We start from the raw sequence: 25,769 nt of genomic DNA, 5'->3' as shown, positions 1-25,769 counted from the left end.
GCAATGTTTTAGCAGAATTCTCAATAATTTAAGCAGTTTCTAAATGACACACATTAATTTCATCCAATTTATATTGTTGTTAATCAAGCTGCTTATCCGCCAATAAAGTTGTGCAAACGGGGAAAATGTTTTTAAAAAATAGTTTGCTAAAAAATTTACCTTTTCAAAATTGCCATTAAAGTGGCGATAGGACTATAACATATTTGTTTTATAAAGTATTATTTATGTGTTTTAAAATATTTGAAAAAAGTGATATTTATCATAAAAATATTGTAAAGAAATAATTTGCATTAAAGGAAAAATTAAAATAATAGATTGCATTCAAAGAAATGAAATCAAATAGAATTGAGTGGAGTGGAGGAAAATATAGACAAAAAGGTGCTTTAATAAACTGTGATAAACTTAGAATTTTTTTGTTAAAAAAATGATAAATTATTGGGGTGCTTTAAAGTGCTTCTTGAAACGAAACAAAACAAAAAAAGAATAAACAAAATGAAATTTGTAAAACTGAAAAGTAAAGTTCGTTTCCATTTTCTAGGAAAACCTACTTTTTATCTTCTTTGCCATTGGGGGTAGCAGTAGAGTTACGATCTAAGCCATCGGTAACCATGGCATCACGCACCAAACTTTGCAACAAGGTTCGATCGCAATAGTAAGGCTCTGCCTTGCGAGAACCTTGAACATTCATATGTTGGGCAAAATGGCCCACTGGTGTTGCACCATGCATGCTATGATGAGGTTGGGGGGATTTCGGTCGTACCTGGAAAGAAGATATGTATTAATACTTAGTTTCTTTTTAAATGTAATTTGTAGCAAAAACATTTTTGTAGTTTGCTTACCGACATCCATTTCCAACCGGGTCTACCAGCTCTAGCCAAAAAGTGCAACACCTGCTCTTCGGGTGAACCAAAACTTGGCTCTTGATCTCTAGAACCCGAATATTCACCAGAGCTTTCACGCTCTTTCTCCAAATCGCTAACACTGTTGTACTCACAATACACCCATTCGGGATGGACACGCCAATTGTCTCCCTTAAAATATTCGGTAACTGTAATTGGTTTAAGAGAATTTCTATTAATATGGTTCTGATAGGTAATAACAATTGAGTGTGTAGTTTTGGAGGACTTACCATTCTTACGAGAATGTCTTATTTCCTGTTGGGAGACCAATTCATGGCTGCCATATTTTTCAGGTAATACAACAGCGAGCGTAAATGGAGTATCCTCAATGGGACCATAGAAATATCTGTAAATAAAGAGACATTTTTAAATGTATTTATACATACATATGTATTATGTTTGACAGAATTTTATAATCCAAGAAAGATGAGAGAAAATTATTCTGTTTCAATTTTAGACAGATTTGCAGAATTTAGTCAGAAGTTTCAAGAAACCATTGCAGCAAACCGGGGCAGCAGAAAATAATTTAGAAATAAGTCTGCCATTTCTCACTAGCTGATCCGATAGCCTTTGAAGAGGTGTATTCATGTTTAGTTCATCAATACGAACTCCAATGACCTTTCAGCAGCGGCGCTGTATGATCTCCAAATAGGGCATACAAACGCTTGTGAATTTTTTGTAGTTTTTCTAAAATCAAAGATATTCTTAAATCCCTTAGAAATGGCAGATTTACTTCCAAAATCTTTTGATTCTGTGCCGCTCTGCATTGCCGTGCTTAAAACATCTTAATAATCTGTGTTTTTTTAAATTATTTCCGGCCAAATCCAACCAAAAACTATTAATCGGACTATTGAATACTAGAATATACAATTCTTTTCTACCTGTGAGTTCTTGCGCTAACACGTTTCATATCATCATAATGATTCAAAATAGTGAATTCTGTTTCACCCTCTTTGGGCATAATCATATCACTACGCATCTGTAAAACAAATAAATAGAAAAACAAATTACTTTTGATTCACATTTTATCACAATTGCACACAAAACTTACATCATATAAAAGATTTTTATTCATTTCGACAATTTCATGATCGTTACCAATTTCGGTTTCCGGCAGCTCCAACTCCGTTACATCGACCGATGTATAACGTGGTCTCAGCTGGTCAATATACTGATTACCATCACTCAACGGACGCAAGTCGGGATGATATAGTACACGACCATTATTATCAACGATAAACGAATATCCATTCGGTCCTAATTTATGTTGCGGTATCATTTTGCGTATCTCCTCTACGGGGACATCTGTGCCGACAACACCCAATAAATTTGCTACACGTACCGAATGGTTGCGTCTATCGAAGACCGGAGTTGAAACTGTCGTCACCAAACGTCTTTGATACTCTGAATCACGTGCCAGACCACCCGATTTGCCCGCCATAAAGACAGGACTCCAGTGCACCGGATGATCTGCCTGATACATTATCATGGGTCGAGCCATAACTAAAGCATAGTCCATGACTTTACGTCGTGCATCTTCCAAATCGTTGATTTGCACAAAGAATCCTTTGTTCGAACAGGCCATTTCATGTAAATTACTGCGACTTCCCGAATCCGATCCAATTAAATAGGTAAAAATGCGTACTGGCATGTGGGGCCAATTGTATTGTTTGATTATCTCCTTGTGAGATTCTGAGGAACTTTCGGTTAATAACATTATTGCTTGGTTACACTGACTACCTTCGCCGGATTGGTTGTACTGAAATGAAAGATGGAAGATTATAATGGGAAGTTCTTTAAGAAAGAGTTGAATACAAGTATAGACATTGATAGAATTTTAAAAAAAGCGTTGGTTTTAATAAAGATTTGAATATCTTAGAAGATCTCCTCGTTATATTTCTAATTTATTTAATGGGTTTTCTAATATCTTGTTTCCACATGAAGGACCAGACGTTCGTAGAAATGAAAACTCCCAGTGTGTTTTTTCATCAAGAATGTAGACAGCTGCGACATGACTCATTCAATGAAAGAAATGACAATGTGTTAGACTCAGCTTGATTAAATTTTTAACCCATTCACTGTGGATACCTAACAAAGCTTATATGGGGCTAGAAATCTTTACCTCACTCGAGGACAATCGTGTGAAAGAAGTTGGGGAATATATTTCGAAAAAGGAAGAAAATTAATTAAAAGCCCCAATTGCAGAAATTAAATATCAGAAATTGTGGAGACCAGAAAGTCAAGCAACAAACCAGAGATCTGGTTGCGGATGAATTAGTTGAGGAAATGAACTCCTAACCAACAATATAAAGTGGGGCAGACTGTCCAACTCCAACCCCAAAAGACTGTTTATCGATTGATTGGACAATAAGAATATGGTTTCTAACCAGGTAATTCAACGATAGACGATGTATTTAAATAGTATTTACACTGCACAGTGGGGCAGAATCAAACATTTTTGGAAATAAATCTGGTATTTCTAAATGGCTGGTCCGATCGGTATCAAACTTGACGTGGGCGTAGCCAAGGCGTATTCGAGTTAAGATTATTTAAATGGGCGCTACAACTGATACAGGGGCGGCCCTATCTCAAAGTACAAGTGGACATGTAAAATTTTTAAACACGTGCAAATTTTTTTTGTTTCCCATCCGATTTCAAAGATTAATATTTTTGGAAAGCGCTCGACTGTGATAATCAATGTAACTCTACACCTGATGAATTGGCATGACGCAGGGCGATTGTTCAAAAGGACCTGTTTGGGATTGCACAAAACAGGTGGACCTATAAATCCACTTGTACTATTTAGAGGTCGGAACGACGAATTTTCTTATTGGATACCATCGCAAAAGTAAAAGTCAAATTTCAGGACACTACATAATTGAAACAGCTTTGAGGCTGAGTCTACGGTTCAACGATTACTGTAGAATCTGTCAACATGAGAGGAGGAGACTGTGTCCCACTTATTCTGTAATTTTTCCGGCCTTGGCCAACATGAGAGGAGCTGTCGAGGATGAATCCATAACTTTATCAGAGGCACTGGTTGGTTTACTATGGAAACAACGAGTTTCGATTGAGTGATCTGCTGTATACTTCTTGGGTATCTCAATACAAAATGAAGATTTGCCTGTTTCCTTGAATATTTATCTTATAATTTAATCTCATATTTCCATACCTTATGTAACAAACTAAATGCATATTCCAAACCAGCCGTAAAATTCGCCGTATCTTGTAGTTTAATGGCCTTAACGGCCGACTTAATTTCCTGAACATTATCTGGAGTCGCTCGTACCATGCGTTCTTTGAAGCAAGGCACCGGTGTCTTGATTGCACCGGCAAACGTAATCAAATTAACAAAATCATTTTCACCCAAAGTATCCAGAATATTAAAAGCTGTATCCATGGCCAAATCAAAAGATTTCTCCGACATGCTCGTCGAAGAGTCCAATAAAATCATCTAGAGGTAATGAACAAAAAAAAAGACACAAATTAATAATTTAAACAAATTAAAATCTATTGTCACTACTTACTATATCCTTAGGCGAGGAGGCTGCCTGGACAAACCAATTCTGCGTGCGAAAATCATGTATTTGCTTGCTGCCCTTGGAGCCCTCCGGTGGCCAAGCAGTGCCGGGAAAACGACGCAGAAAACCAGACGTTGAGCCAAAATACTGCCACGACAATGCCGGATCTCGCTCCAAGTTGTTCTGGAACAGTGGATCCAAATGTGAACTCCACTGTAGTGCTGCCTTAACGTCTCCCTCATCCAATGAGACACCATTAGGCACCAGAATCGAACTTAGACTGAGATTAACGGGTAGTCGCTCAAAACGTCGCATAAAACGAATATCCATATGTCTCGCTCCATCGGCCAATTTGCCATCGGCATTGTATTCGTTAATGCGTCGTGCATCGTAATGTTGATTATTCGCCGTGGCCGAGTGAGAGCTTTGAGTGTCCAACTCCGATAAAGCGGCCTGCTCGGCTGAGTCCATAATGCGCTGAAATGAAAAAAACAATTTAAACTGTTATTAAATATAAGAAAAAATTTAAACTTTAGATTTTAATTTTATGGCTGTTTAATCTTTAAGTAGCAAATTTTATTCATGTGAAAAATATATAAAAGTTTGCTATCAACTCCTTGTGGAGTTTCTTTCTCTGTTATTTTTCTCTTTATACAATTTATTCAACCCCTTTTGTTTGTTTATATTAGTTGTAGTGTTTATATTGGATGTATGTAGTATTTAGTAGGGTCGCCCCTTTTCTATGTAGGATAAATAAGGTTTCAATGTTCCCAACAAAAATGAAAGTTTCGTTTCACATGATATCAATATTTCGAGTGAGAATCATGAACAAAATTATAAAAACCTTAAAAAATTACCTTTTAATCCTTTGATCCAGTTCACCAAATATTGAGCATAGGGCAAACTTTATTTCAGCTGGGATCATCTACAACAATTTTATTGGGGCTAACCTAATGTATCTACTAGTTGTAGTGCAAATAGAAGTTTCTTTCCATTTTTTTTGGATTTTTTAAATTATATAAAGCTTTTGCCGAAACATACTAAATTTCAAACTCATGTTCTCACACACACTCAAACACATATGTGGCAGAAGTTGTTGGTACCCATTGCTCTTTGTTAAATTTAATTTTTGAAACATTTTAAATAACATTTGGTAGAATTTAAAGAAGGTTAAATTAAACAAGTTTCCCTTATAAGAGCTTTCCTTAGTATATATGATAATCTAAGGATTCTAGAACCGAAGGATTAAATTTAGATAAAATAATCTTTAAAATTATAATTAAACAATTCTTGCGAATAGTACGTTCCTGAAAAAGAGTTCAATGTTAGTGGATCTTGAGTAGCTTCTAATTAGTTTCATTTTTCTATTCACCTCAATTTGAAACCAAGGGAAACATTATTGATATTTATCTGAGAATGTCGAATCGACCTAATCTACTATGACATGGGATTTACAAGGACTTTGTATTGATCAATCCCTTGATTCCTTGATTTTAAATAGATACTTCTGAACCTCGGGATTACTTCCTCTACTATTGATGTAGCAACTCTAAAGGTGCAAAAAAGCGGGATACCACAAAGAGGTATTTTGTCGCATTTACTGTGGAATAAATTCCAATTTCAAATCTTAAAAAGTGAAATAATTCCCAAAGGATAAAATGAAATTGCTATTAATAATTGGCAGTATTGTAATAATAAACATATTAGACCCAAAAAATGTGAAATAACTCAGAACAAAAGTGAAATAATTCCCAATTCGGGACAATGCTTGCAAATACGGTAAAGTTTCTTCTTCTGATGTGTTTCAAAAAACCGGTTTCGTTTAGAAAAGATTTTTTTTTACTGCAGAAATGTTTCGAAATACTTCAAAAACATCCGAGAGAAGAACATTTTTGAGCAATCCAATACATTCTTTATTGACCGAACCTCTTTACTAAGGAATCCGGCGAACGCCCGAGCTCGGCAAAAGGCCGGAAATCCAATAAACTTTTTACTGAGTGAATTTGAATCTGTAGATGAAATAATTTTTTCATGGAAAGTTATTTTATTTTGGAGTTATTAATTAGTACCCTAGAAGTTGGATTAGTGTGAACCCAGCGAAACTTTTTCACGAGGATATGCAAGCACACCAATTATCAGCTCCGTACTCTGAATGGCGTGGAAGTTATCCTGGAATGTTGAAAGGTGCAATAAACCCACTACACGTGGAACTCTGTACTTCAAACACTCTCTTTCTGAAGCACTGGGAATGGGCTTAGTGTGAACATCGCGAAAACTGATATTTTAATCAACTCCTCTCTGTGAGTGACGTGGAACCGACCTTTTCTAATAACTGAATGTAACTTTTTCTGGATTTGAAGCTATCCTGGAATCTGTTCTTGGAAGCTATTATGGCCTCTGCGGCAACATATTCATGTAGAAAGGTCATAAAGAGAACGTGAGTAACACCTAGGAATAGTAGTTCTTAAAAACACATACATCGAAGCTCCTTTGATAGAATCATACGGACTACACCATCTAAGACCTTTTTCTCATGTTGATCTTATAGCTAAGAGAACCCATATAGGGATATCTCGGTGAACTTCCGAATAACATTGATCCTTTCATATACAGACCTTTCTTCAACAAAAAAAAAAAGATGGCGAAGTGGAGGATACAATTTCTTCGAAGGAACTCATTCGAGATTTATACTTCTGACTCGAAGTAAAGGTTTCTACTAAAAGGGCAGAGAAATGTTTAAGCTGAGATCTCAGCCATTATTAATTTAAATCATCTATGAACAAGCATCCCACATTAAAAATTTTCTAAAGCGGGAGGCTTGCTCTTTGATGATGAGGCCGACCGTCTGATTAGTGTACTGCTTTAATTATTAGACTTTATGATTGTGCGCTGACAAAATGGTCGCTTGAGATCAACTGCGCGCCTGCAAGGTGAATTTGGTCCTAATATGACAGATTCCGTGTGGTCGACACTGCTTGTTCGGTGTGCATTTTATTCTATCATATAATAACTTCTGCAGGTTGCAGTTGTTCTCAGACTATTATTATTGCAAAGGAACTCTTGGAGGTTAGGCCTATTTGACCTAATACTACTGGGATCCAGTGTTGTTGAATTTAAAAAAAATATGTTTGAATACTATTCGTCCATATCAATGAAGATTTCTGGGAATTTATGAAGTTGCTTCTTCTATACTGCTCTCCCACACATTAATTATAATGTATCTGCTACAAAAACATGGCACTTGACCATCATTGGGTTTAAACTCTTTGGAAGATATTTCATAATCCACAAGATCGCAGCAACAATTCCGGAACTTATTGACAGTATTATCGTTTTGTACACCTAAAAAACAGGAACATTTTGGCCTACACCAATCTGTAACAAAATTCGATTATGAATCCACATCCACATAAATTCTATATTTAAATATTTTAAATTCTCAAATCTTTAAACAAAAATGCCTCCATTTCTATTTCAGTCATATTTATAAACATATATTTCCACTTTTAATCTGGCTGCAGAAAAACAGAAAAAACAAACAAGAATCCAGCAGAAAGTAGAACAAATGTGAAGAAAGTAGCTTCAGTGCATCCTTTATTAACAGTTCTGAAATACGGTGTCATAATAACAAGACACCTGCAGATGTAAAATACAACAAAATACAATATGAATTTACAGACACTCGTACATATACATAGAAGTATGTATGTAAATTCATATTTACTCGTAGATATGTACAAACATAGACACAAAATTCCTATTATGAATGAACGTCGAAACGAAATAGCGGGAGTGAACGGGCGAACCGAACCGAACGAACGATGATGTTAAAACATAAAAATATGTATGGATTTTTTTAAGCAAATTGGTTGTAAGAGGTGAAAACAAATAGACGAGGTATTATTGGAAATTCAATTAAAGTTAAGTGGAAAATATAAAATATAAATAATAATATAATAAGCAATTGATTCGAAATTGTATTGTCTAGAAAAAAAAATTTATTGCTTCAAAAATCATAACCGTATTGCGGAAGTTTCCCGCTTTGGGAGAGATTGTGCGGCCAGGGGGATACTTCTAAGCAATAATAAAACAATACTTCTAGAACATAATTAGATATTGGTAGATAATCATCTAGGTGAAAAATAGAAGATACCTTCAAATAATCGCCTGGAATGATGTCGCAAGATTATCATTTATAAACAAAATTATAGAGAACTTTAAGATTACGATGAAAGTAGTTCAAATTAATCAGCAGCGATCAAATTGTTCTACAGACAACCTAAGAGTTCTTCTAGACGAGGAGAACTTGGACATCTGCGTGGTACAGGAACACTGAGTAGACAACTCGGAGATTAAAAGCTTCCCCACCACTACAAACAACCATACTACAATGCACTCGCGACAATATGAACTAATTAAAACCACTTTTGCAGGATTTGCGAATTTCATCTAATTCCCATCAACAGCTAGGGAAGTTCAAAAATTATTAAGCAGTTGAATTAGAATTTAGCCACTACCCTGTTGATTTAGATTGCAACTCTTCAGCTAGTTCACTAAGTTCATATTTTAGAGTACCCTGTGGAAGTAAAAAGTGTTCATATATTGGGGTGTTCATATTACGCGAGTGCACTGTATATGTAAAAGACATGTGTAAGACATGATCATGTCTTGTTGCTAAAACATTAAAATCTTTCTTTGCTCTCATCTTAGTTCAGATGAACTTACAGTCGCAAATGCTGTGATTGCTCTCGTGACCACTGGGGTTAAAAACGACATTTATTTTCCAAGATAAAAGGTTTTTTATTTGATACTCTCTTACTTGGATACTCTAAGTATTCTAAAACACAAATTAAGCGGAATATCCTACTTGACAATAATTTTCCAGGCTGCAAGGACCTTGCTGTTGGAGAATCGCTCTCGGAAATCAATGAATTAATAGTTTTTCTGAATATAAATCGCCTTGAACTGATGTAATTCTGCCGCGGATGCTGCTGAGTGAAAAAGCATCCGTAATTCCTTGTCTCCATAGAATATAAAAGCTCTGGCCCTCTCTCAAATATGTACAGTTCTGTTGGAGAAGGGTAAAAAATAAGTGTATTTCCAAAAATGGCAAAAGATGTCATGAGAATGCAATAGATTTCCGCCCCGAAACCGTTTATCTTTTATGTTGAAACCCTTGGAGAGACTCATCGATGGCTCTTCACAACTCGCAACGGATCCAGCACGAAGTTGTAATGACCATTGAAATATTACTAGAATTCAAACAATATACAATGTTAGCTTTTCTAAATATACTTCAACAATGTAACAACTTCGCAATTCATCATGCTCCAGTAGATCTAGATATTTAAATATACGTCAGCAAGCATGTTTTGAAATCAGGAAAAGTCGAAGCAAGTTGGACGTGTAAGACCTCAAGGTGGGGTGATCTCTCTTCTACTGTGGCATATTGTTGCTAGCTTGATTCTTATTGAATTCGAAAATAAGGAAATGAAGGCTGGTGTAAAAAAAAATATTTTCATCAAAAGCAATAGTTAAAAAGTCAACTATTCAAAATTAAAAACGAAAATTCGAAAAAGTAGAAAAGTTGACCTTTTGCTTCACATATTTAGTACTCTCATATATTTTAATGTATTTGATTTTTCTTTAAGTAGATTAAGTCAACCCAATGATTCGGCAGTGAGTAAACCCAAGCAAAATAGAGCTAGCTCTGTTTACCACAAAGACTAAGATACCAAGCTTTAGACTACCACGGCAACTGGGCTGTGAACTACCCTAAACTGAACGTACAACACAAGGTGAAGAAAAATTTGTCGACTGCTGCACTCCTGTTACTTAAGTATTATACTACGACATTTACTTTAATCAGTCGTGACAAGGTCATGTAAATGCCATAACTCTAGGTTGGATCCCTGCACATTGATAATACTAAGGTAATGCATAGAGAAAGATCTGCTTTGGAATTCTTCAGAAACTACCTAGTTTCTGACACTGCGTCAGAGATTGACGTGGGTATCTGCGATGATGGCCCAACCTTACGATGCCCTCAACACCGGATAGAATCTATGCGTCTATCACCGCCATTGTGTGACTTGCCATCCTCAGCTAGCTAGTCAATTAGCAAGCCCAAGACAATTATCAAAACAGCAACATCCTGTCTGGTAAACCAGTCCGATATATGATCTCTAACTTCGAAAGCTCCGGCCGACAAAAGTCAAAGTGTCGGCCGAAACCAATCCCAACGATCTCTATATATCACGAATGCCACCACCCCAATACGTTTCCTGAGCACCCGTCCAATTGCTATCTGCTACATTCAATGGCTCTGTTGCTTCGACAAATATCAGTACTTTAACCAACGGTCTTCTAACCGTTTTGGGTTTTAAATCACAGCCGCTACGTGTTCACCAAAGTGACCTCACCATCAATCCAACAGGAGATGTCCTGGGGCCAATGGATACCCGTAGTACTAGATAAAGGCTATAGTCAGCTGAGAATTTAAAAGGATTAAATTCTTACCAGGAATGAGGCACATCGGAGCGCCAACATCAAGGTCTGGAGCTTCACCAAGATGTCGAAACATGCCCCAAAGGGTGTCAGAAGGCTGACAATAAGTGGCTCAAATTGGAAACATGCAAGACTGTCTGAATATTGTGTTTCTGAATAGGAACCAGAGAGACATTTCGAGACTTATATAGGGGCGATCGGAAAGCATGCCAGCTGACTCGGAATTCCTTCAAAAGTGATTGCCGCAGTTGTCTGGATCGCGTATTTATTCAGATTCACATGAACATTGGATTTAAAACTGTGGATCATTTTATTCTAAACACTTATCAATTTACCCACTTACGCAGTCTCTGCACACGATTACAATTACAACAACTGCTACTAAAACATTTTGAAAAGATTTTCAACTGTATGGAATTTTATAATCTTCGCCGAGAAACTAAAACACACACACACTCTTGCAAACATACTGACACAAAATTTTATGAAAATACCTTTTGCATGTTTGAAGGAATAAAACAAAAAAAATAACAAAAAATTAAAAACGAAAAGAAAAAAATGAAAAATAATAAAGTAAAAACAAAATGTAAATACTCGTACAAGTAAGAGCACGAGTGACTGAGTGAGTGCATGTGAAAATAATAAAGAGGAGATTAACTAGAAGAAGATTTAGACATGTTCAATTTCAAAGTGAATACGAGTACAATGACAACAAACTACAGCAGCAGTAATAGCAACAACAAATAGTAAATATTAAAAGTCTTTAACACGGCAGGCTTTTTCTTTTTTTTTATATAAATTTTGTATTATTATTTCTGGTACTTTAGCAGCAATTTCTTAAGACAAAATGTCATAATCTTAATTAATACTCTCTGGCACTAAAAACAACAAAACATGATTACACTCATACTAATACATATTGCTCTGTTTAAAGCACACATACACACACACTCAAACATACATACATACATATATCCTTGAATCTCTATATAACTGTTAAACAAGAAAAATAGTATGAGCCAGAAAGAGTGATGGAGAGAGAGAGACGAGAGGAGAGAAAGCAAATTTATTAAAATATTCCTTGGCTTATGCGAGCTTTTTCTTTTTGTTGGAACAATTTAAAAATTCCTTCATTTTTGTTGCTGCAGTAATTTGTTTAATAACAAAAAATTATGTAAATTTATAATAATCATTTTATTATCATTATTATCTTATAGTCGTAGTAATCACATACATACATATATACTACATATTTTCTTTTGTTGTTGTTGTTTTTTTTATACATATTTTATTTATCACATTAAAGGCGTGGTACATGATTTATGGGAAAAAAAGAAGAAAACTAACTCCATCTTTTAGAGACATTTTTGGTTTATTTGTTGTTGCGACAAACACCATTTTAGAGTTAGAGACGAAATTATTGCCGCAACTACCACTAAGAGCATGCGAGTGTTAAGCGTTAACCCAGCAAACATTGTTTTAAATATTAAGTTTTTTGGTTCCAAATATAGTCAAAATAAGAAGAATAACACTCCTTCTTATTTTGGGAACCGATTTTTATGCAATTTGTATTTTCTATTACTAGAAAATATCAGTCGTTACCTTGGTAGATTCAAGCATTTTAATGTTATTGGGAACAAAATATGTATAGTGGTAAGTCCGAACAAAGTTTTTCATATATTTTTTAGTTCTACACTTTTTTTGGTTGGATCGATTTTGACCATGTCCATTAGCAAAGATTTCTGATCAAATTTAAAAAAAGGGCCCATATTGGAAAAAAATTTCGATTTTGCAAAAAAATTGTATTTCTTGAGTTATAAAATATTTATTTTGATAGATATCCCACTCGCATCCTACTAAGGGACTAAAAATATCTTAATAGAATGGACCTAAGCTTTCTTTTGACTAAAAAAAAAATTTTAAAAAAAGGGACCATTTTGAAAAAAAATTCGTATTTGCAAAAAAAAAGTCAAAAATTGTAAGTCTTGAGTTAAAAAATATTTATTTTGATAGATATCCCACTCGCATCCCACTAAGCGACCAAAAGGGTCTTCAAGGATAATATCTAAGCTTTTGTTTGAGCTAAAAAAAAAATAAAAAAGGGTCCATTTTGAAAAAAAAAAGTCAACAAAGTTTTTGATTTTGCAAAAAAAGTCAAAAATTGTATGTTTTGAGTTACAAAATATTTATTTTGATAGATATCCCACTCGCATCCCACTAAGCGACCAAATAGGTGTTCAAGGAAAATATCTATGCTTTATTTTAAGAAAAAAAAAAAGTTTTTGATTTCGGAAAAAAAAATATTAAAAATTTTTTATTTTTTTTTTAAATATTTTTTTTTCGAAAAATTGAAGAAAGAGCTATCTAAACTATTTCGGACACATTTTGCTAAGAATAATAGGTAATAAGTTACATGGATAAGAAAAAACCCCTGTTTGACCAAAATGTCAAAATTTGACCCCCTATAACTCAGAGAGTTCTCGACCGATCTTGTTGAAAAATTGTGTCTAGTAATCCAATAACCTTGGTGCAAATTTCATCCCGATCGGAAGACATCGATTTCAAAAGTTGGTTTACTTGACATGAAATGCCCCATATACATAACTTATTTGTATTAAATTTTATTGCAACACCAATATTTTTAATACCGTAGACAGACGACAGAGTTAATTTGCATTAACAGCACATTAATGTGAATTAAAATTTAACCCTGACAGACGACAGTTTTTGCATTTAGTAAACAGCAGTTTGTTTGTAAACTGTTTAATGTTGAAAAAATTTGTTGCAAATCGGTAAATTCTCTGCTAGATGTTAAGCTTTCCCCAATTAATTGCCACGTAAAAAACACAATTTAAAAAGACGGTTATATATCAATGGATAGGGGATTTTGTCTTCTTTTATAAAATATATATAACATTTGACAAACAAAAAATTCATGGAATACTTTTTCGAAAAATATGACAAAAAATTATTTTTAATGAGTTTTAGCGAAGATACAAATTTTGCAAATTTTTCTATTGAAAATGCAAAAATAAAAATAAATTTTGAAATTTGTTATCAGGAAACCCCCAAAAATGGTATTTTTTATTTTTTTTTTGGCTATAATATCTATACTAGGGCGGGGTTATTGGAACCGTTTACAAAATAATTAAGAACATATTTGGCCATCTAAAATGGGTTACTATATTTTGATATTGACTATGCGATTTGAGATTTTTTGCCCTAAACTTGAATTTTTATTTTTACATAAAAAATAGGCGTTTTTTTAATGGACCTGGTCCCCTCGGTATCAATAATTTTAAATTTTTTTTTCATTTAAAATATTTGATGAGATGTTAGCTTTTCAAAAAGTATAAATTCCTTATACATGGTCTTAGAAATTGTTTGCGGTAACATAAAAAGAGAAAAAGTATTTTTTTCAAAAAAAAAATTAGGGAAAAATTACCTTTTTAAATTTTTTTAAATTCAAAGGATATAACTTTGGACTTAGTCATTATTTTTGAAAAATTCTATATCTATTTGACACATACATGTGTTGTCAGTCCAATAGAGGAAAATTGGAGAAAATCGGGAAATACTTGGATCCGCTGTTATCAAAAAACTGGAGTAGGGTGGGTAAAAATTTAGAAAATTTAATTTTCAAATGCGAATATCTCCTAAACTGTAAGAGATAATTGATAGCTATGAGGAGGTTTTTTGTAGTGTTCGATGAGGAGATTCAATATATATAATTTGCTTGAAATTGGAATACAAAGGAAGAAATAGGATCGTTTTAAAAATTTAACATACCCAATGTGTCCAACTTTGGGGACCAGTGGCCGCGGTAATTGGATCCAGGTGATCCAAATTCAAAACTTAAACTCTACAACACTTCCTCTTTGAGAATGTGAAATTTCATACAAACCGGACTAACCGTTTAGAAGTTACAGCATTATTTCCCTATTTTTTTTTCTATTCTACTGTGTTACGTTTTCTTTTAAAATAGTAAATAATATTCCTACAGCTGATTGATTTCGACGGTATTGCCATATTGAAATAGCTAAATTCAGTTTGATTTTGTGTATTTACGTCAAAGCTAATGCGCATTAGGATAGGGATAATTCACAAGTTAATTTGAATTAAGACTGTTAATGCAAATTAACGCTGTCGTCTGTCTACGCTATAAGCGATTTATGCTAGTTAAAGTGATTTTCGGAAGTGGGACTTATATGGGAGCTATGACTAATTATAAACCGATCGTCACAAAATTTGGTGGTTCGGCTTATATAAAACTTATTTGTGCTGAATTTGATTTGGATATCTATATAAATAAGATATTTATGAGAGTTTAACTATTTTTAGATAGGTCAATCGTATGGGGGCTAGGAGAAATATAGAACCGATTCTAACCAAATTCAATAAGCTTTGTCCTTGGGGCAATATAAAAGCTTGTACCAAATTTTGTCGAATTATCTTTGAAATTGCGATCTGTAGTTTGATTAAAATGTTCACATTGACAGAAGGACAGACAGACGGACGGACGGACATATGTTAGGACAATATTTTTGCACATTACAAACATTGGCAAAAATAACCCACTATACCCTCCCCTCTATGGTGGTGTATGGTACAGGCAAATCCCGGTATAACGAACGATATGTTGTCAGGCCCATTCGTTAAATTGAAAAATTCTTTGTATCGAGATGTTTTTTTTTTAATTTTGGACAACTTTTTCAATGACATTAGGAGGCATGAATATCGGCCAAAATTGTATATCTTTAGTAGTTTTTACTAATTATTCTTCTTGGTCTTGGTGCATTATCCACGATTAATAAACTCTTCATTGTAAGGGATTTCGATTCTGAAAATTATTCAACCTGTAGAAAATTAAACTCAGGGACAATCATTTCAATAAAAAAAAGATTTTGAAGATTCCAGATTCCACTTAATTTGTGTGAAGATAATTTACAGGAAACACTTAGTCACGTTAAAATGTTTGTTTTTATTTTCTTCAAAATACATGTTAAGAACTTTGTTATTCCATATTTCATTCTTTTGTCGAAATTTTTTACTTTTTTCTTTCAATGAAATTCTTCTATGGTTTCCCATATTTAATTCAGGTGAACACTTGCACAATTATATTCTGTTTCACAATATCGAATGAAAGATTTCGTTCGCATTCTAAACGAAAGAAAGCTGATTTTGGATTCCCTAACTCCATGTTTATGTCAACGAATCAGTTTTCTTTCGCTTCGAATGCGAACGAAATCTTTCATTCGATATTGTGAAACAAGCAATTAAAACCACTATAGAAAAAATGACAGCACCTATTATTAAAGATAGTAACCATTGAACACAGTACTGTAACGACTTATTTTCTTATTTTTACATTTTTTACTACTTTTGTTTTTTATACTTTCTGTTCGTAATATTGAGCGTATAATTTTCGAAAAGTTCGCTATATAAGATTGTCAATGTTAAAAATTCGGTCGTTTTTTTGATTTTGTTTGTTTTTTCTCACCATTCGTTATATCGAGCATACAATTTTTGAAATGTTCGTTATATAAGGTAGTCAATGTTACGAATTTGACCGTGCGTTAAATCGGATTTTCGTTAAAGTGAGATTCGTTATACCGGGATTTGCCTGTATATATATTAAAATTTTGATTTTAACATTTGTAAGGGAGGTAGGCATAATATTGCCACGCCCACCTCAATTTTTCCCCAAAAATGTATCAAATCGTAGGAAAACTGTGTTTCAAAAATGATTGAATTGTTTTTACCCGTTTTTAAAATTCAGACTTTAGTCCCTCTAGATTACTCAAATCTAACACTTTGCTCAAATCTGACAGAATTTGTAAAACCCCTTTCATTAAAATAAAATCAGTGGGAATTGTAATTTGTTATTGTTTGATTCCTATTATCAAAATGTTTTTTTTTTTCTTAAACAAATGAATTACTACAAACATTATGTCAAATAGACTCCATAAAGAAAGATACTGAAAAAAGTGGAAAATAAACGAAAAGAGTTTTATTTTCTGAAATGAAAAATGAAACTCCTCAAATGATTTTTATTTTTTGACGGGAAAAATAAAACTCCTCAAATGATTTTTTTTCTGACGGGAAAAATAAAACTCCTCAAATGAGTTTTTTTTCTGACGGGAAAAATAGAACTCCTCAAATGAGTTTTTTTTATGACGGCTATTTAAAACTCTTTTTTTAAATGTTTCTAACATAGAGAGTTTTTGATTTCAAATTTTCTGGATAACTGTTATTTACGGTCCCTGCCATTAGAATATCTGAACTTTTAATTTTGCTTCTTGGACCAGGACCTAGAGGATGATCCCTCCTCATTCATAACATTATTTTGGAACTAAGTAATATAATTTTTTAAGGAAGAGAGAAAAGGGGGAGTTGTGTTCGTGGACTTCATTGAACATGTAGCAATGACTTCGACATTAAGTTTATTCTATATACAAAAAGTTGGGTAAAGAATGAATTTTCCCTGTAGTAAGCTATGCGATCCACTGATCAGAGTTTAAAGATGTACATTACGAGTATAGGGAATAATTTAAGTAGAACCTTTTCCATTATTTTATAGAATCGAGTAAAACACCCACATTGCATCGGTGATACAGCAAATCAATAAATCCAAGCTCCAAAAAAAACTTTTAAGTCCTTAAACAAGAAAATTTTACTGGTTTTAAAAAAAAAAATTGCAGTAATCAGGAAATTTTAACTGATAATGAAATTAAATTAACTAGTAATGAGACAATTTTTACTGATTACTGAAACCAATTGCAGTAATCAGTAATCAGTTTACTGGTAATGCGAATTTAATTTAATTACCATTAAAAATTACATATATAATGCACTTTGCCCATGTATGCTAATTATAAATTTGAAACCAACTTTAAAAATTTCAATAAATTTGTTTACAACACAAGAAAACTGCTTAAATTTCCCTGAAAACTAAAAAAAAACAATTGAATCCACGCGGCTGCCTAAAGTTTTGTGAATTTTGTGGTAAATTGTTTTCCACTGTGTTTTCGAATATTAAATTGTTTGTTTTCCACCAAATACCTAACTAAATTCGTATTAGTATGTAAAGCATATAACTGAAGTATAAAACCAAATATCAGCTGCAAGAAATAGAAATAATTTTGAACAATTTCGTAGACAAACAAAACCATTTCATCGTATTTAAATTTCCTACAACTGCTAAAGAATGGAATAGAATTTTAAGATTGAAACATGAGTCATGTTCTTTTTTTTTTGTTGCCCCGTCTTTTAAACTTAAGCAACCTAAAACTTCACTAATAACAGACTGGATGGCTGGCTGGCTGACGGTTGATTGGATGGTTGGAGATGATGATGATGATGATGACTGAATGACTGACTGAGTGAAAGAATGAATTTTTGGTTCGTTGGCTGAATGTCTAATTTTAAGGTTTGGCCGTGTGTCTTCTTACCAGAGAGTTCATTTGCAAAAGAAAACCGACAAAAAAATATAAACATTGCAGCAAGTTCTTGTCAACAAACTACTTATACAGTGGTAAACACAAATACGTTTGCAAATTACAGTAGTCCTACACTCTTTCATAAATACAGACATATTCTCATTCAGTGATAAGTGGGCAATCGGAGAAGTCCATTCAAAGTCTGCTTTCATAAGGAACAGTCAAAATATTGGGCTGTTAAAGACCATTATAACAGTATTTTGAAAGAACAGGAATGATTTCTACATGAAGATTTTTCCACATACTGGCATTATAGATAAAATAATTTTCCTTTATTGTTTTACGTAACAATCTACGGGCATCGGTAACAATGACATTGTATCATTACTCCAGCGAAACAATGTAGTTTGACACTCCACTGTCCTCCAACTCTCTCCTGTATGTGGCCGAGAAGCTCCAAAATAGACTTGGAAGCACTGAACCATGAATCGGAGATGTATTCCAATATCAATCGGATATAGTTGTTGTAAATAGTAACAAGATCAGTTGAAGTGAAGTACACTGTGCCGAAAACCGGAGATAATTGAATTCATTCTTAGACACTTGAAAAATGTTTTTAGTTCAGTGGACATAAATCTGTATTCTCATTCCCAGAATATCTGTTTCCTTAATGTTAACACCACCTATAAATAGCGACGAAGCGTCATGATCTGTAGCGCCTTTTCATATGGTCTTGCAAGCGTAGATCCTATTCTTGATCAAGGAATATCTCGTGCTGAGAAAGACACCAGATCCTGAATTTCAATTTCCAAAGCAACCATAATCTCTCTAATAACTTTCTATGTCGGACTTCCTACCTTTTATTCATATTCAATAGATTCGATTTTAGGGATTGGTTCCATGAGACATATTTGAATAATACTCTTCATCGTAATCTTGTAAAAATCTTTGAATGAGTCAGCGTGAATAGGATTGATTTTCTGCAACCATAAAACGAAAAATATCATATTCCTTCATCTGTATTTATAGATAATATTAGCACTTAGAAATCTGAAGCTGTTAGATTTCTTGGAGTGAGAATTCTCTAAATGTGGAAATAATGACATTTGAGTGTTCGGAAAATATAGCTCAGTCGCATCAGTTTTTGGATAATACTCCATCTGATATTTAAGTCACCTATGATTACCTTATTGGCAATGGCGATAATTTGATTTATTATCCCAATCTCAGTTGTGTTTCGTTGTTATATCGTGTTTTATTGGCCAGTGGAATATTCGTTGCTAGGACCGTATACAAATTATTGTACTTTTATCTCTCGTTCCCATAACTTATTTTCCAATTTCCAAAGCAATGCATTGCGTGAATATGTGTCAGTACTTGGTTGCTGGTTCAATGAAAAAATGTTCAAGAGTATACTTCTTCGTACAGTTTCTTCATTGGAATTCCAAGGGAAGAGATACTCGGGTGTAAGCTTTGGCTTTTAGTATTAAACTTTTATATTAAGAATTGCAGATTTATTTCCAAAATATTTGATGTGCCACACTGAGCAATATTTGATGAGAGATCTCGGAAGCCTACTGACGATGTATGTAGATTAGGTTGATAAGAGGATCAGCTGTCTCAAGTCATTAAAGATACACCTAAGCCACATTGGTCCTGTTGTTCAAACCCATATCATGGATGTACTATCAGCGTTCAATGTTCAGAAATTCGGTTTTTTCAACAAAGTTTCTTAGGGTCCTTCAGTCAAGGTTGTTAAGGAAGGTTATATCCGGTATCAGGTCCCGCCCGAAATGCGTAGTTCTAATTCCGCCAAAAGTAGGACAGGTGTAGAGAAAATGTTCAAATGTTTCGATATCTTCCCCAAATTCCCTACACTCTTTTGATTCTGCACAACCCATTTAATATAGCTGTGTTCGTAATCCAGAGTGTCCACTCAACTTACTCATTTCGATCAGGTCCTTCTTCCTATACTCGTTCGGGTTTCGGATTATTGTGAGCCTGCACACTGTTTCATTAGACCAGAGAGTTACATGACCCTCTCTTGTCCATTTTTTCAAATTCGTATAGTCCAAATTTGTCTCAGCGAGTTCCCTTCCTCTGATGGCAAGGTTCATTGCCCACTATTCCAAAATGTCTCGATAAAAAGATCATACGTAGCCTAGCACTACCTAAATATGTAGTCGATTATTGCAGTTCAAGGTTGTTCGCGATTTAACCATATCGTTCCCTGCCCGTTTTATCCCTTAGTTTATAGCCGTTCGTGTAAAAATGGATTCTCGAAGGTATCTGGATTCCGGATTCCTGGATTCCGTTTGACCATGATTGCCTATCTGGGATCAGTGTATTGTCTAATGGGGTCGGACTATCTCGTTTGTGTATACACAGAGAAAACAGATTCGTGATAGCAACCGAATTTGTTGCCAATCGAATGATTCTACCTTAGTGACCGAATTTTACAGTTGTGGCTACGAAATTTTGGAAGGGGTAACTGAAATTCTTCATTATCAACTGTTTTCTCTGTGTATATATCAAGTACATGCTGATCTGCAGCTTTCTTTGATCAGTTCACTCAAGATATCATATTTGACATGGATTTCTTATGGAAGGATATGCAGTAAGGTTTACAAGGATGATGAGGTCCTCATCGCCCTACATATACTAAGTAGAATATGCGCTGAACTAATTGCGGTAACAGTTTGTAACATTTTCTGTTCATAGGAGTCCACCAGATTATAGCTGTATATGTTAGAATTGGTCGTCGTGTGGTGTTTCTCCTCTCGATGGTGTCACCGTACATCTCACAGCTTATCCATCTATTCCTTAGCATATGTTCGAACCAGTCACTAAGCACCCGGTTAGCATGAAACTGATGTAAGGATTGGATACTTAGAGAACTTGTTGAAGGCACCTTCATTATCGATGCAAACTGTATACAGTTTGTCACTGAAGGAGCAGACGATGTAAGAAACACCACATCGCGATCGCCACATATTTCCAAAAGAACCTAGCTAAATATAGCAATGCATAAAATCAACACTTCTTTCTTTATGGATTTGAATCGTGGAATTCAGCTCAGAAGGATTTAGTTGGCTGTCTGCGGAGGATTCTAAAAATATTCTGGGCAGTTACGATATACAATGATATGAAATTCAAATATAACGATTTTAGCGGCTGATTTAAAGTTGCATAATGCTATTTGAAAGCAGTGCCTCTCAAACTGTAACATATCTGTGGGCATTATTAACATTAAATAAAAGCTTTGATTAAATAAAAGTATGGCAACGCTGAATGTTTGCTGCGACTCGTATATTCGAAGGCTTCGAATATGCGAGCTTTGACAGTTAAAGAACAATCTACAATGCAGATGGCAGTGTTATAAATAGTGGCAGAGGTTGCAGTCGTTAGTGAGTTTATCAGAGACTCTGTTCCAATAAACATCAACTGAGTACCTTAAAGTGTGCTGAATTTTCCAGTGAATTCGTGTACATTATAAAGTGTGTCTGGATTTCTGCGAATTTATAAACGTGTATAAAAACACTTAGCGACTATTTAATTCTATTGTTGTTGTACATTTGAATAAATAAAGAGTTGTTACAATTTTAAACTACGAAACGGCTTTTATTTGCAATCAAATGTATCCGGTTTATTTAAAGGAAATAAACCAACGTTTTGAAAAGGTTAAAACGTAACAATACCTACAATGAAAGCCAGCTTTTTGACTTTTAAAGAAATTTCGAGGAAAAATAAAAATGATTCTATTGCGTTGAGAAGACATTTCATACAGCCCTCATACAAGAAGTACTTAGTAGTTGTGTTCATTTACATTTGTTCTAACTGACAAACATGTCCTTACATGTCTCTAGTAATCAAAATGCAGACAAACAAGAGGTTATTGTTACAAATACATACAAACAAACACTAATACACATGTGGACTCCTAGGAGCGCAAGTGTGTCTATGTACGAAATGTCCTGATGAAAAAATATAAGAAACAAAATATGAAACCATGAATTACATTGTCATTTTTTAACACTTTACCTACAACTACAACTATAACAACAGCAAAAGCAACAATATGAATAATAGCAACAAGAATATTGTTATGAATGTTTACGTATTTATGTATGGCTGTATGTAAATATATTTAAATACCCAAACACATCCACATTTGTTAGACATACACCCCCAAAAAGGAAGGGGAAGTCTTGTAAACGTTTATTGTATTTTTCTGTTTTTTTTTCTTCTCTCATCATCATTTCTTAAAATTGTCTTTTTCATCATATTTTCTAAGTCTATGTCTTCTTTACTTGTTTGTTTGTTTCTTTTCTTTCACCAATCTCTTGACATTTGTTAGGTTTTTGTCTTGTTTTCCTGCTGCTGTTCTTTTCCATCTTGTACATTTGGCGGACATCTATTTTACATTTGCATGAATTCTAAGCTATTTTTGTTTTTTTTTTCTTCTTCATCGTCGCTATATTTACAAGTGTCTGGCTGTACTTGTTGTAATATGAATGTAAATACAGACAAATATAAAAACTATAAATCTTTGTACTTTTGTGTCTACAAGAAAGAACTTTAAAATTACAAGTTCATATGCGCCATATTAACAAGAAACTTGTGAAGAACTGTTGGGAAAACAAATTCATTTAAGCGAAATTATTACCACTTGAAGCGACCATGTGGGACCTTTAACAAATGACTGGGCAACTGGGCGTAAAACATTAATCAGTTAAATTGTCTAATTTTAGCTATTTTAATATTAAATACTGAAAAATAAATGGTAATTTCATAAATGAATGACCTCTCATTTATAAAACACAACTAAATACATACATATTTAAAACTTAAGAAATTTTCCAAAAAAAACTTCACATTTTATAAAATACATTTTGCATACAGAAAATGATTTATCAGCCATATTTAAAATAAGAAAAAAGTTTACCTCTTGGAACATCGGAATTTTCTTATCATTTTTCAAAAATGTTCAAGATAGTTATTTAATTTTACTACGTATATTGTAGAATGTCATAGAAATACGAGCACGTTAATTAGCAAACCATAGAAAAAATCTTAAACGATATATTTGAAAAAAGACTACGAACTAAACTTTTTTGAAATAATTTAAACAAATTTATGACCAAAAACTTAATTTCTTCGAAATCTGCGTATTTCAAATCGGTCTCGTTTAAAACAATTTTGAAAATATAAAATTGTGATGCATGAAATTTAATGATTTTTATTATACCCTACACCACCATAGTGGGGAGGGTATAATGCGTTTGTGCAGATGTTTGTAACGCCCAAAAATGTTACCCACCTTAAAGTATACCGATCGACTTAGAATCACTTTCTGAGTCTATGTCCGTCCGTCCGTCTGGTCGGCTGGCTGGCTGGCTGGCTGGCTGTCCATGTAAAACTTGTGCGCAGAGTACAGGTCGCAATTTTGAAGATTTTTCGATGAAATTTGGTACATATTATTGAAACTGGCTGAAATCGGTTCCCATACAAATGTCCTCCCGAATTTCGACTTTACCGGTCATAAATGTTTAATTTATATATGTATCTCCACAAATTCCGCTCCAAATAAGTTTTATATATACAAAATTCATGTCACCAAATTTTGTTACGATCGGTCCATAATTAGTCATAGCTCCCATATAGACCCGCTTCCGAAAATCACTTTAACGTGCATAAATCGCTTAAAAATGTTGGTATACACACAAAATTCAACATAGTTAACTTTAATATGGACTTAAATCACACGACCTAATTTCATGGTGATCGGTCCATAATTGGTCATAGCCCCCATATAAGGCCCACTTCCGAAAATCACTCAAAAATATAAATTATTGAAATTTTAAAAGAAAAATGTTTTTGCTCTTTTACTTAGTGTAGGGTATTATATGGTCGGGCTTGACCGACCATACTTTCTTATTTGTTTTATCATGTTATAGTGGGTTATCAAAGAAAATGGGCAACCTCTAAACGTTATTAGATTTTGCTAAAATTGTCTGCATTTGAAGCTGTCACATGGCAGCTGTCTCCCACTGGTGGTGCAGAATCAAAATTTTGTAGAAATAAACATTACCGTCGGAGCTGGGAAAATGCTTTGGGAATAAATATGGAACACATCAAGGTTTCCAAAGCTGTTTTCCGTTTTCTGATCCCAACTTTGGGATTTTAGAACATGTGGCCTAAAGTTGAAATTTTTTTTAAAAAAATAGGTCAAATTCTGAAAGGCGACATATTCGAAAAATATGACATGTTTTTTAAACGTAAAGAAAACTTACAGAAAAACATAAAATTGTTATAAGTTCTTAAAGAAAGTTTTTTATAATAAAAAGAGTTAAGTACCAGCAAAAATCTACTGTATTTTGAATTTTTATACCCTTCACCTACGTGAGAAGGGTATATATAAGTTTGTCATTCCGTTTGTAATTTCTACATTTTTCATTTCCGAAAGTATATACATACATATATTCTGTCCGTCTGTCTGTTGAAATCAACTTTCCGAAGCCCCTAAATAACTTACATACACGATTCATACATCAATATCTCCGGAATTCTTCCGGCTCGGTTGCTATTATAGAAAATCGGTCCACAAATGGCTGAGATATAATGAAAAACCAAGGACAACCTAGATTTTTGACCTACATATATCTGAATTACTAAGTCATTAATATAGACAATATGGATATCTAATGATAGATATTTCAAAGGCCTTTGCAATGACGTATATAAGACCATAGTAAATTGGACCTACAATGAGTCAAAATCGGAAAAAATATTTTTTAACCTGAATTTTTTTTTCACCAAAAGTTTTTTTCGCTAAATATTAAAAAAAAATTTAAAAATCAAAAAAAAAAATTAAAAAAAAAACAATTCGATACATTTTTTTTACAAAAAATTAAAAAAAAAAATATTTAAAATTTTTTTTTTTAAGTATAATTTGGTGAAGTGTATAAAGATTCTGAATATAGCTCTCTTACTTGTTTAAGTTTGTCATTTTAAATAACAAAGTGAAAAAAAACTTGTCAAAAGGTCACTATTTTTACTCCACATTTCCTTCGGGACTGGGAAAATAATTTTGAAATAAATAGGGAACATATCAAGCTGCTTTCCATTTTCTGATCCCAGCTTTGGGATTTTAGAACATGTGGCCCAAATTTTGATAAAAAATCGGTTACATTCTGAAGGGCGTAGGGGCGATATATTTGAAAAATATGACTTGTTTTTTATACCAAAATCTTCTACGTAAAGAAGAATTACAGAAAAACATAAAATTGTTATATGTTCTTAAAGAAAGTTTTTTAAAAAGAGTTAAGTCACCTTTTAGATCTAAAAACAGCAAAATCTACCATATTTTGAATTTTTATATTGAAAATCGTTTATTTTTGAAT

The 25,769-nt window shown here is 33.6% G+C and overlaps 1 protein-coding gene across 2 annotated transcripts in view; it reads right to left on the bottom strand.

The window, feature by feature from the left end:
* The window catches only part of stol (stolid), a 188,999-nt gene that overhangs the window by 8,372 nt on the left and 154,858 nt on the right, over window positions 1-25,769 (bottom strand). Inside the window, exons 4-11 of one of the 2 annotated variants that reach the window (XM_065501229.1) lie at window positions 4,427-4,897; window positions 4,072-4,353; window positions 1,951-2,658; window positions 1,781-1,878; window positions 1,130-1,245; window positions 840-1,048; window positions 549-760; window positions 160-192 (exon numbers count right to left, since the gene is read on the bottom strand). In XM_065501229.1, the coding sequence (XP_065357301.1) occupies window positions 160-192; window positions 549-760; window positions 840-1,048; window positions 1,130-1,245; window positions 1,781-1,878; window positions 1,951-2,658; window positions 4,072-4,353; window positions 4,427-4,897 (2,129 nt within the window). The remainder of the gene's footprint in view (window positions 1-159; window positions 193-548; window positions 761-839; window positions 1,049-1,129; window positions 1,246-1,780; window positions 1,879-1,950; window positions 2,659-4,071; window positions 4,354-4,426; window positions 4,898-25,769) is intronic. The other variant, XM_065501228.1, reaches the window with a different exon arrangement.

Source organism: Calliphora vicina, chromosome 2, assembly GCF_958450345.1.
Source record: "Calliphora vicina chromosome 2, idCalVici1.1, whole genome shotgun sequence".
Lineage (NCBI taxonomy): Eukaryota > Metazoa > Arthropoda > Insecta > Diptera > Calliphoridae > Calliphora > Calliphora vicina.
The sequence above is the reverse complement of the archived record's forward strand: the minus strand, read 5'-3'. Positions and strand labels throughout refer to the sequence as shown.